We start from the raw sequence: 12,554 nt of genomic DNA on the forward strand, positions 1-12,554 counted from the left end.
CTAGCAGTATTCCATTTGCATTTAAAAAGAGTGTGTTCTGTGGTGTTGGAAACAGTGTTCTATAAATGTTTAATTTATTTTCTGTTTCTTTTCTTTTTTATTATTAAATCATAGCTGTGTACATTAATGTCTATTTATTTTCTATGTCATCGATTTCTACTCTTTATTTTCTTCTTTAGGTTTTGTTTGCTCTTCTTTTTCTACCTTCATAAGGCAGAAGCTTCAATTTTTATTGTTGAAATTATTCTTTTCTAAAGTAATAGTACAGTTTTTCTTTTAAACATTAGTGTTGCCCAAGAATTTTAATATTTTCTTTATTATCTTGGTGAAGATATTTTTTTGTTTCCTGTGTGATTTCTCCTTTGACCCATGGATTATTTAGAAGTGTGTAGTTCAATTTCCAAATATTTAGGGATTTTTCATCTTTTTGTTACTGAGTTCTAAGTTAACTTGATGGTCATAGAGAATATTCTTTGTGATATTAATTGCTTTATAAATTCATAAAACTTTTGTGAGCCCGAGGTTGTTTGAGCCTCTGAGTTAATTTTCATTTCTCTTTCAGGTGAGAGATCAAGCCCAGCGCTGTTCAAGAGTTCTCCTGGATATTGAGGCCGGTGCTCCTGTTCTCCTTATCCCAGAAAGTTCCAGATCAAATAATCTCATTGTAGCAAATTTGGGGAAGTTGAAAGTCAAGAATAAGTTTCTCTTTGCTGGTTTTCCTGGAACCTTTTCCCTAAAAGATAAGGTGAGCAATCAATATCCATTCTGTTTTCAGTTCAACTAATGGAAAAAGTCACCGTAGGATATATGGCCTGAAGAATATTTTTCTGACATCTTACTGACATTTTAATTAACTTTATAAATTAAGGCGGTATAAATTACAACTCTTACTAACTGTAGGTACTAACTGGTATTCCTTCTACATAGTGTGATACCAACTTTTTACACAATGTGACTTTTTTCAGTGGATGTGATTTGGCCCATGCTTTTCCTAAAGCCATTTAAAAATGTCTGAGGGTGGCATTTGTGGGTCAGTGGGCAGGGAGTCGGCCCCATATACCGAGGGTAGCGGGTTCAAATCTGGTCCTGGCTAAACTGCAACAAAAAAATACCTGGGTATTGTGGTGGGTGCCTGTAGTCCCAGCTACTCAGGAGGCTGAGGCAAGAGAATTGCCTAAGCCCAAAAGTTGGAGGTGGCTGTGAGCTGTGACGCCACGGCTCTACTGAGGACGGTAAAGTGAGACTCTGTCTCTAAAAAAATAAACAAATAAAAATGTCTTAATAAAAATTTATATAACATACTGCCTTATAGTTTTTGATTACTTTGGCACATGTTTATTCCTTACAACATTGTTTGGGGGTAATTAAGATGAGGATTGTTGTTATTTGCATTTTACACTTGGGAGAACCAGAGTTTTTTGAGAATAAACAATAAAAATGGAAACACCTAAAATGCTCCATGCTAAAAATGGAGGACTCCAAGGTCCTGTTAAAGTTGAGAGGACCTTGGAGCTAGTTTAATTGGCCCCCTTCCGCCCATTTTTGCATTTGAGGGACTGAGTGATGTTTCTGTAACAAGAGGTGAGGTCTTGTCATTCTTGGCATGCGTTTCCACCATTCCTTGTTGGTTTCCGCAGCAGCCTTTCAGTCTGTTTGCTTACTCTGTCCAAACTCATTTTACCCTGTCAGGAAAGCACTTACTGAAATTCTCAGCTAGTTAAGCCTTTATTTAGTCTGATAGCTAATAACATAGGTAGAGAGAGCCTTTGGAAAATATACATAAGCATCTACAGTTCATCTTACAAGGGTACATGTGAAACTTAGCAAATGTAGAATATAAAATGTCTTAACACAATAACTAAGAAAATGCCAGGAAGGCTATGTTAACCAGTGTGATGAAAGTATGTCAAATGGTCTATAAAACCAGTGTATGGTGCCCCATGATCGCATTAATGTACACAGCTATGATTTAATAATAAAAAAAGAGAAAATATACATAAGATTTAAGATCTTAAGACTGACAAAAATAGGAATAAATAGGTGCTATTTGTTAATGCTTATACATCAGCACTTGCTCTGTGCTAAGCTCTTTACGTATAAAAGGAAACTACTCACCACACATCTCACACCAGAAGTGTTGGTTTTTCCTTCACGCCAACCCTTCTCCAACTCTCTGGATACCAACCAGGTGTTGCAGTCACTCAGTTTTGACAACTACCTGTAGTTTGAACAGACCCCACAGATCTAGTCCCACTTGACTCCCCTGTACGTCAGACACCAATCTCCTATACTTCTTTTTTTTTTTTTTTTTGAGATAGAGTCTCACTATGCTGCCTTCTGTGAAGTCCTTGTGGTGTCATAGCTTACAGCAACCTCAAACTTCTGGGCTCAAGTGATCCACTTTTTGCTTTATAATTATCTCATTTTATTTAAATGCTTTTTATTTTTTTTTAAACTTTATTCAAATTAATATGAGGGTATAATATTTAGGTTACATTGTTCTCACTTCCAGGGTAAAGTTCCATTTGTAGCAGAGCCCTTCACCCGGGGGCGTGTTATCCACCCTCACGATGTGCACAGGAGGTGAGATTCAGCCTCCTGCCCTCCCTCCCTCTGCCGTGCATCTCCTCCCCTCCCCTGCTCCCACTTCTCTCTACCCTCAAACTGGACTATGATAGTGTTTTATAGTTCTTGGGAATATGTCATTGTTTATGTATTGATATCATATTAGTATGGAGTACATTGGATATCAAGTGATCCTCTTGCCTCAGCTTCCCGAGTAGCTGGGACTATAGGCACCCACCACAATCCCTAGCTGGTTTCTGGTCTCCAACTCCTGACCTCCAGCAGTCTACTCATCTCAGCCTCCCAGAGTGCTAGGATTACAGGCATGAGCCATGCGCCCAGCTCTAGTCTCCTGTACTTCTGATTGATGTGGCATAAATTAGTGGTTCTAACAACTTACTCCTCAGGTTCAGTAATTTGCTACAATGGCTTGTACAACTCCGGAAAACGCATTTACCAGTTTATATAAAGGATATAATAATGAATAGCCAGATAAAGGGGCATTAAGGTGAGATCCAGTAGGGTCCTAAGTATAGGAGCTCCTGTTCCCGTGAAATGGGGGTATGCATCTCCCTATCTTGTGGATGTCTTCACCAACTGAATAGATCTCTGGACTCTACTGTTTAGGGTTTTTAATGGAGATCTCATTTTTACTCCTTTGAGACAGAGTCTCCTTCTGTTGCCCACACTAGAGTGCAGTGGCATCATTATAGCCCACTGCAACCTCAAAACTCCTGGGCTCAAGCCATCTTTCCACCTTAGCCACTCAAGTTGCTGGGACTATAGTGCTTGCCACCACTACTGGCTAATGTTTTAAAACATGTATTTTATAGAGGTGGGTCTTACTGTGTTGTTCAAACTGGTCCTAGTGTGACTTCAGGCAGTTTCACTGTTAACTGAATGTCATGCAGAGCATGTACTTACACTAACCTAGATGGGACAGCCTATACATCTACACTCTGTGGTATGGCCCTTTGCTCCTAAGCTACAAATGTGCAGCATGTTATTGTACTGAACACTATAGGGAGTGGTAACACAAATGGTAAGTACTTGTGTATCTGAGTATATCTAATCATAGATAAGGTACTGTAATATGGTATTTCGTTGACTATAAGGACATTATGCAGTGTGGGACTGTATTTGTTTATATATATCTTTATTTTGAAGCCAGAAGAAAATTTTCAGGAAGAGATCAGTTATAGCCGGAATGGGTGATCAAATTCAGTAATATTTTTGTTTTTCTACCCTTTCTAAAAATGTAATGATTGATTTTATGTATCAGATATTTCTTTTTTTTTATTGAGACAGAGCCTCAAGCTGTTGCCCTGGGTAGAGTGCCGTGGCATCATAGCTCACAGCAACCTCCAACTCCTGGGCTCAAGCGAGTCTCCTGTCTCTTCCTCCCAAGTAGCTGGGACCACAGGCGCCCGCCACAACGCCCGGCCATTTTTTTGGTTGCAGCCATCATTGTTGTTTGGCGGGCCTGGGCTGGATTTGAACCCGCCAGCTCAGGTGTACGTGGCTGGCGCCTTAGCCGCTTGAGCCACAGGCGCCGAGCCTGTATCAGATATTTCTATATATGGTTTCACAAGCTAACTCTGGAAGAAGAATTGCCAAAATACTTTTAAGAAATTTTTGCAGAAAGGTTTCTGTTTTGTTAAGCCAAATAATAACATGTAGTTTGTAGCATTTTAATGAAAAATTATCCCGTATTTGTTTTTGAGAATTTGATTTTAAGTGGGAGTGCATACAAGCATCGTTTTTTCTTCAAGGTATAATGTACATTTTTGCCTCCTGGCTATTCTGAAAAACCTTATGGGATTCAGCAATCAATTCACGTTTACATGCTTGAAAACGAAAATTTAAAAACTATGTGAGTGCTCCTTGTTCTGGGAAACAGGTTGTGGCTAGAAAGATGGCTGCCCTGTCGTCTGTTAAGCAGGGCACTGTGTGCGGAACTGGTACTAAGCCATTCTTAGACGGCTTTTGGGTGGGGTTTTGTCTGTAGCAGAGCAGCTTCCTCACTGCCATTATTGAAAGTCAGCCCTCCACAAAAGGGGTCGTAGTCAAAATAAACAAAAGAAACACAAAACCCCACAAACTAACTCTTTGAAATATTCCTTGGGAAAGCCTGCTTATTTCTTTTTTTTCTTTCTTCATGAATTACATTTCTACTATGTAAAGAAGTCCTTCTATGCCCCATTAAAAGTAATTTTTTTTAGCCCTACATAGTCCTTCCTTGGTGATCGTATCTTTAAATCCTAGACAAACTGTCTTGTTGCATACCTGTGGTTGTTCTGTAGAATTCCATAAGGGTTGCTTGCAGTGTGTCACTTGTAATCAGGTAAACGTATCTGTGAAGTTCACTTTTCCTTTTGTATATAGTCAGACTTAATTGATCAGCATCTATATGATCAACTATCACTTTGCATTTATGTTTGCCCTTTAATACCTTTGCATGTGTAAGTTTTGTCTAATATGCATTCCAGTGGTTAAAGACCAGGAAATAACTCTGAAATCAAAGCTTCCAAAGGGGTTATTTGCCCTTGAGTTCTATGACTCCTGTGTGTTTGGAATTGTTTTACATAAATCCATGTCTTAATGAGTACAAGTTTGAGTTTTTTGCATATGTTTTCCTTTCATTTCTTCAACCATAGCTTGTACTTAAACCGTAATTTCTAAGTAAGAGTCTTTCAAAAGCTTTGGGTTAATCTCCTCAAGCCATTGATTTATTTAAACCAACTATGGAGAGGATGTAGAGATGAAAGAAAAAAATGAAAGAACAACAAACACTTCCCAGAGTTTAAATAAACTAAGTGAGAGGCAAGGTTTTTTTATTGTTGAAATACTTAAATAATGGCATTTACCTAGTAATTTGCTGTGCGAAAAAAAAATGCAGAAAGTAAAAACTGATTTCTTTTACTGGTAACTACTACTCAAGATCACTGTGAAAGGGAGCAGTATTTTGTTTAAAGTTGAGAGAAGTAAACATTGTAAGCAGTGTGAGAGGGAGAGCCAGTCTTCCTCCCAGCCTGCATGTAAGTGAGTCAGCAGGGCTAACTGGGCTCAAGCTGGTGATGCAGGAGCTGAAGGGTTATGTAGCCCTGAGGCCTTGTTGAAGTTGTTGAAAGTCCTCACCGAATCATCCTAGTGAAATAGATTTTCCACTGTTAGCAATTAATTGAAGGTACTAAGTATGTAGGGAAAGTAATAGGAGTTATTTTCTTCTGTGTTAGCCCTTTTTAATTTTGATGTCCTTGACCAGAAACATAATAGGAATGGCTAACTTCTTTCATTTCCCATTTGTTTTCATTTCCTCAGTTGCTTAGAGCGATTGGAAATGTAAACCAATGAGAGGAGATTTCTAGAAAGTGCAGACATTACTACATCCTAATTACACTGGAGCCACACTGCTATTAGATTTATCTTCTTAGAACAGTAACTGTTCCTGCACTCCAGCAAAGCAACAATATGTCATGTAGCTGAGGGATTTGCTTTTGTTGCATTTGACCTAGATTAACTTCTTTGAAGCAGTTGGCATCTTCAAATTTGCTCTTGAGCCAAAAGATGGTATCTTTCTATAAAATTGCTATAGCTTTCAACAGGTATTGAATTATAGGTAACATCTCTCCAGATAATGCAGTAAATATCATGACTCCATTTGCCTCTTGCTTATGGGACCTGGAAGGCTGAGGAAGTGCAAATAGTGCTCTTTGAAGGAATGGAATGAGACTTCTGGGAGATTAAAGATACAGTCACATCACCACTGTCACCCCCCACCCAGTCCTGCATTCTAATGATATTTTATTTCTTCCCAGGAATCCGTGCCTTCAGCTTCCCCAGTGGGTACTCCCAAACACAGTATGAGGAAAATGACAAGCACAGAGGACTCCAAGGGGACCTCTAGCCAGGGGCAGTTTATGATGCCTCTTGGTGGAATGAGTCTTGGAAGCCTGAAGAGTGAGTTTGTGCCCAGTATCTCCATGAAGCAGCGAGGGTCACAAGCCACACTGTCTGTTGGCCAAGTTTCTATTAGTCCAGGTAAATGAGGAGAAAAAGAGCTTCACAATGACAGTGGGGAAATTCACATTGTGTATAAGCAGATGCCAGCAAAGAGACAGCATTTTTTAAGCGATGATTGGATTTTGAGTTTCCTTTAGAAGGTGTAAGAGTCTTAGGTGTAGATTTAGCATCAGGTGACTTACAGGGTATGGCCAAATTAGCCAGACACAGTGTAAATAGATTTTAGATAGCCTAATTAACACTTTTTTCTTGTAAGCCAAGATAGTTGCCATTAGACTAGATGGTGATAGTATTAAGTAATTACAAAGAGTCCTGCGCCCTTCCAGGCCACTCTCTGACACCATCCCTGCAAGTTACCATTTAGTTTTATTTATTTTTTATTTTTTATTTTTATTTTTGGCCGGGGCTGGGTTTGAACCCGCCACCTCCAGCATATGGGACCGGCGCTCTACTCCTTGAGCCACAGGCGCCACCCACCGTTTAGTTTTAAAAAATAGAAAAGAACCCATTAACAAATATTAGTGTGAATTAAATAACAGAAAGACCATAAGCAACCATTCTTTTTATTTATTTATTTATTTATTTTGAGACAGTGTCTCACTTTGTCACCCTCAGTAGAATGCTGTGGTGTCATAACTCACAGCAACCTCAAACTCATGGGCTCAAGTGATTCTCTTGCCTCAGCCTTCCAAGTAGTTGGGACTATAGGCACCTGCCACAACACCTGGCTATTTTTTTTTTTTTTTTTTTTCAGTAGAATGCTGTGGCATCATAACTCACAGCAAACTCCAACTCTTGGGCTTAAGCGATTCTTTTGCCTCAGCCTCCCAAGTAGCTGGGACTACAGGCGCCTGCTATAATGCCCTACTATTTTTAGAGATGGCATCTCGCACTTGTTCAGAATGGTCATGAACTGGTGAGCTCAAACAGTCCACCTGCCTTGGCCTCCCAGAGTGCTAGGATTACAGGCATGAGCCACTACGCCCAGCTATAAGTAACCATTTTTAAAAGACACAAGCCATCCAGTTATTGGTATTCTTCACTCCAATGTAAGAATTAATCATTCCAAAAGAGAACCTTATTTTGGCTCTTTTAAAAAATGTGTTCCTAGGGCCGAGTGCAGTAGCTCATGCCTGTAATCCTAGCACTCTGGGAGTCTGAAGCGGACGGATTACCAGAGCTTACGAGTTCCAGACCAGCTTACACTAGAGCAAGACCCCGCCTCTAAAAATAGCTGGGTGTTGTGGTGGGTGCCTGTATTGCCCTCTACTTAGGAGAGTGAGGCAAGAGAGAATTGTTTGAGCCCAGAAGTCTGAGGTTGTCTTGAGCTAGACAAAGTGAGACAGACAAAAAAACAAAAAAAAAAGTGTTCCTTATGGGTGATGTGCCGGATAAATGGGGCACTGTACCAAGGCGCTAGAGAGAGAGAGGCAGGATCTGATTAGCTGCAAAGAGAGGAGCAGGGCACTAGCCGAGGGAGGCTGCTAAGTGATCAGAGGAGTGGTTAGCTGCCTACAGCACCTTGAAGTCCTAAAGGTGACAAGGAAAGTGATTTGTAGTGTTTATATATATATAGATATAGATATATTTTTTTGAGACAGTCTCAAGCTGTTGTCCTCTGTAGAGTGGCGTCACAGCTTACACAACCTCAAACTCTTAGACTTAAGTGATTCTCTTGCTTCAGCCTCCCAAGTAGCGGGGACTGTAGGCTCTCGCCACAGGGCCTGGCTATTATTCTGTTTTAGCTGTCATTGTTTTAGCTGGCCTGGGCCGAGTTTGAACCCGCCAGCCTTGGTGTATGTGGCCAGTGCCCTACCCACTGAACTACAGGCACCACCTGATTTGTAGTTATATGGGTGATGAAGTGAGATCATCTTAATCTACACCCTGGTGGAGGTTGCTGTGGAGCACTGCATGCCAGGCATTGTGGTGCATTGTTTACATTAGTTATTTTATTTGCATAACTCCTCTCTCAGGTTTTTTTTTGTAGAGACAGAGTCTCACTGTACCGCCCTCCGGTAGAGTGCCGTGGCGTCACACGGCTCACAGCAACCTCTAACTCTTGGGCTTACGCAATTCTCTTGCCTCAGCCTCCCGAGCAGCTGGGATTATAGGCGCCCGCCACAACGCCTGGCTAATTTTCTTTGTTGCAGTTTGGCCGGGGCTGGGTTTGAACCCGCCACCCTCAGCATATGGGGCCGGCGCCCTACTCACTGAGCCACAGGCACCGCCCTCAGGTTTTGTTTTTATCCCCATTTTACAGATGAAGAGACCAAGGCTTAGAGAGATTAAGTTACTTAACTTGCCCAAGGTTATGTAGCTAGTAAGTAGAAGGGTTGGGGTATAAATTTTGGCAGTCTGATTGCAGAACCTGATTTTTAACCTGCATGGTGTTGCCTGTTAGTCTGCATGCATAGCACATACGGAGCTTAGAAGAGGAGGCACCTGTGGGCCACCGGACAGATGTTATCTGTTATTATTGATGCTAAGATGGCGTTGATGATTAGGAATAAGACCAGTCTTACGTATAGGTGGATGTCTTTATGAAGTGATTTGCTAAGGCCTGCTGCGTTTGCTCACACATGTAATCCTAGGACTCTGGGAGGCTGAGGTGGGTGGATCCTTGAGCTCAGGAATTCAAGACTAGCCTGAGTGTTGTGGCGGGCGCCTGTAGTCCCAGCTATTTGGGAGGCTGAGGCAAGAGGATCTCTTGACCCCAAAAGTTTGAGGTTGCTGAGCTATAAGGCCATGGCGCTCTACCCAAGGCAACACAGTGAGACTCTGTCTCATAAAAAAAGAAAAAAATGAAGTGATTTGAGATGTTTTATAGATAGAAGTTCTCTTTTCCAACAGTATTTCTTGTACTGATTTTTTTTTTTCTGAAATTCCCCTATTAGTGATATATGACCATGAATTAAGACAGTGGTTTTCACATTATTTCCATGTAGTCCTGGTATTTTAGGATAGTACCCTAGGGAATCTCAATAGCCTACTTCATTCCTATTTCTTACCCTCTTCTACCAGGTCAGCTCTATTTTTATCTATTTCATATATTTATCAATGTAAGCAACCAATGAAAAACTGATTTATTTAGTTCCACTTCACGCAAGGTGTCGTAACGTTTTGCTCCCTACTATGTTAACATTCTGTTAGACACAGTGCCTGCCACAACAGTACTTGCAGACTAATGAGAAAAACATTAAATAAATACATAAATATTGATGGATTATAATAAATGTTATCATGGAAAAGACAAAAGAGCAGAGAGGACCCAATTTTTAGATTGAGATAGGAGGGCCATGCCACCACTCAGGCTGTTTAGGCACCAAACTGATTGGCATTTGGGGTGAGGGGGGATGGCCTGTAAGTCTGAGGGTCGGTGAGCAAAGGCGAGAATGTTTTGAGGTGAGTTTGGAAAAGTGGGCAGTGGGCTTCTTCAGGGCCTTGTAGTGAGTTTTACAGAAATAATTTTGGATTAAACATAACCATTAAAATGTATAAAGGAATGGATTGGTCTAATTTTTTTTTTCTAAGGGTTACTTAGGTATTTTGTGGGTCAGATGGTTTTGTGAGGGACGGAACAGAATTACATAGGTGTAGTGGAGGAGAGCTTATTTTGGTTGTCTGGGCAACAATGAAGAGAATTCGGATTTGGTCAGTGGAAATCGAAGTGGTTACAGGTGTGACGGTAGAAGTTCCATAGTAACCACCACTTGGAGTGGTGACCTCTCCCCACATACATTGACCACCTCCTTTAGTTGACCTAATTTTCTGGACACACCCCATATATACACATCAGCACAGTAGGCCTAGTTGCTTTCTTTCTTTCTTTTTTTTTTTTTGGATGTAGAGTCTCACTATGTTGCCCTTGGTAGTGTGCTGTGGTGTTACAGCTCACAGCAACCTCAAAGTCTTGGGCTTAAGCGATTCTCGTGCCTCAGCCTCCCAAGTAGCTGGGACTACACGTGCCCGCTGCAATGCCTAGCGATTTTTTGTTACAGTTGTCATTGTTGTTTAGCTGGCCCAGGCTGGGTTTCAACCCACCAGCCTTGGTGTATGTGGCTGGTGCCACAACCACTGTGCTACGGGCGCTGAGCCAAGACCTGGCTTCTTATGTTGACCACTTCCATATGTTGACCAGTTTGTTACAATCCCTTGGGTCATCAACTTGTAGAGGTTCTACTACATTTGTTTGAAAAAAGAATTTTGTTGCTGGGAAAAGTTTGTAAACCTTTGGACAGCATTGTTTTAGTGATTGCATGTGAGGTCCAATTTCATCATCGGCCCTTATCTGGTATCTCAGGATAGGCACCGGGTGGCAGGATGTGTTGAGCACACAGAGCAGTGCTTGGAGAGATACTGCAGTGGAGACTGGTACACAGCCGGGGGAAGCAAGCAGTTCTAAACATTTTCCAAAGGCAGAATGGACTTACTTAGAATTTTAAATTTTGTTCAAGGCCAGCCCTTTTTGGGTCTCATTTTCTTCATTATCTCCCTTTCCTTGGGTCCTTATAGAAGACCACGTTTGCCTGCTGGATTGCATTGTTGTGGATCTCCAAGACATGGACATCTTTGCTGCAGAGAGGCACCCACGAGAATACTCTACTGCATCAGAGGGCAGTAGTGGAGATCTGATCTTCCCTTCTTATTTTGTGCGACAAACAGGAGGAAGCCTCTTAACTGAGCCTTGTAGGCTGAAATTGCAGGTGGAAAGGAACTTGGACAAGTGAGTGTTTTACATTTGAATAACTAGCTATTGTAAGTAGAATAGTAACTTGGAAATCAGTGCTATTCAGGTGAGTCTGGAAGAACAGATGCATTCACTTATTTCTTTATCTGTTTAACATAAGTTTATGGAGTCCCTAGGTGTACTAGACAGGAAGGCTTCTGTAATGAAAGAGAAAGCATCTGCTCTTGAAGGAGCTTATGTTTTGTTGAGGGATATAGGAAGGAAAGTGGTGATTCTAATTTTATATTTGATTCCATGTTATAAAACTGTGTTAACAAGATGACAAGTGCTTTGGAAAGAAAGAGGAAGGGACATGAATTTAGCCTGTATTTGGGTAGTGATGGAAGGTAGTAATTGAAGCCAAGGTATCCTGGAAGAGATGGACATTTGAATTTTGTATTCCAAACATAATGGGTTTGGGACCTGCTATTGCTGTTTACCCTGGAACTGCTTTTGATTAGTATAAATGTTTAGGTGTGGAGTTCCCCGTTTTAGTCTATGAAACAATCTGAAAGGACTCCAAAAGCCTAGTGAACTGACCCCAGTTCACCTTAGCATTGGCCTCAAACACAGGATGCTTATTTCTGTAGTTCAGTTGTCATTAGTTCAATATCTGGCGGGGAACCTTCTTGAAAATTACCTGCAACCAACGGAATCTGACTCTCAGGACTAATGCTCAGCTGTTATGTATAATAAAGTTCTTTGAGGGTACTTCTGCTTGCCTGGCTCACGTACATGGACTAGGAATGTCACTGCCAGTTACAGCATATGGTGTGACTCAGTTTGGGACATTGATTTCGGAGAAAGCAACGTTTTGCTTCTCAACTTCAGGGAAAGATGAGGTGTGACCGAATAGTAAAGGAGATTTCCATTTGTGGTATTTTGAAAAGCAGCCTCTTTGCTGGTAATGGAGTATGATTTTAATCCCTCTTTGGCTGCTCTCTTCATGGTTCTTGGATTTGGGCGAGTCATTTAATGTCACTTTTTTAGTTTCTCTCTGGATTAATGATACAATTTAGCTGTTCTCACTGGGATGTTTGTGTTTCACTCTTACTTGTTATTCAAGTGCTCTCTGGCTGATGTTCAGTTATGGTTGGCATGGGCTATATTTGGTTTTATTGGCTAAGCAGTCTTAAGAGGAGCTTCATTATTTAGAAATTGAACACTTTGTTTTCTTTTGAAGCAGTGCTTTCCAAAAAGGAAAATAAAAAAGATGCTTTGCTATTCTGCGTATCTA

General features: G+C 41.0%; 1 protein-coding gene across 7 annotated transcripts in view; it reads left to right on the forward strand.

Annotated features, from left to right (window-relative positions):
• The window catches only part of VPS13D (vacuolar protein sorting 13 homolog D), a 295,192-nt gene that overhangs the window by 77,245 nt on the left and 205,393 nt on the right, over positions 1-12,554 (forward strand). For 6 of the 7 annotated variants that reach the window (XM_053575043.1, XM_053575036.1, XM_053575039.1 and 3 more), the window contains 3 exons: positions 563-745; positions 6,384-6,606; positions 11,104-11,314. In XM_053575043.1, the coding sequence (XP_053431018.1) occupies positions 563-745; positions 6,384-6,606; positions 11,104-11,314 (617 nt within the window). The remainder of the gene's footprint in view (positions 1-562; positions 746-6,383; positions 6,607-11,103; positions 11,315-12,554) is intronic. The other variant, XM_053575041.1, reaches the window with a different exon arrangement.

Source organism: Nycticebus coucang, chromosome 22 (assembly GCF_027406575.1).
Source record: "Nycticebus coucang isolate mNycCou1 chromosome 22, mNycCou1.pri, whole genome shotgun sequence".
Classification (NCBI taxonomy): domain Eukaryota; kingdom Metazoa; phylum Chordata; class Mammalia; order Primates; family Lorisidae; genus Nycticebus; species Nycticebus coucang.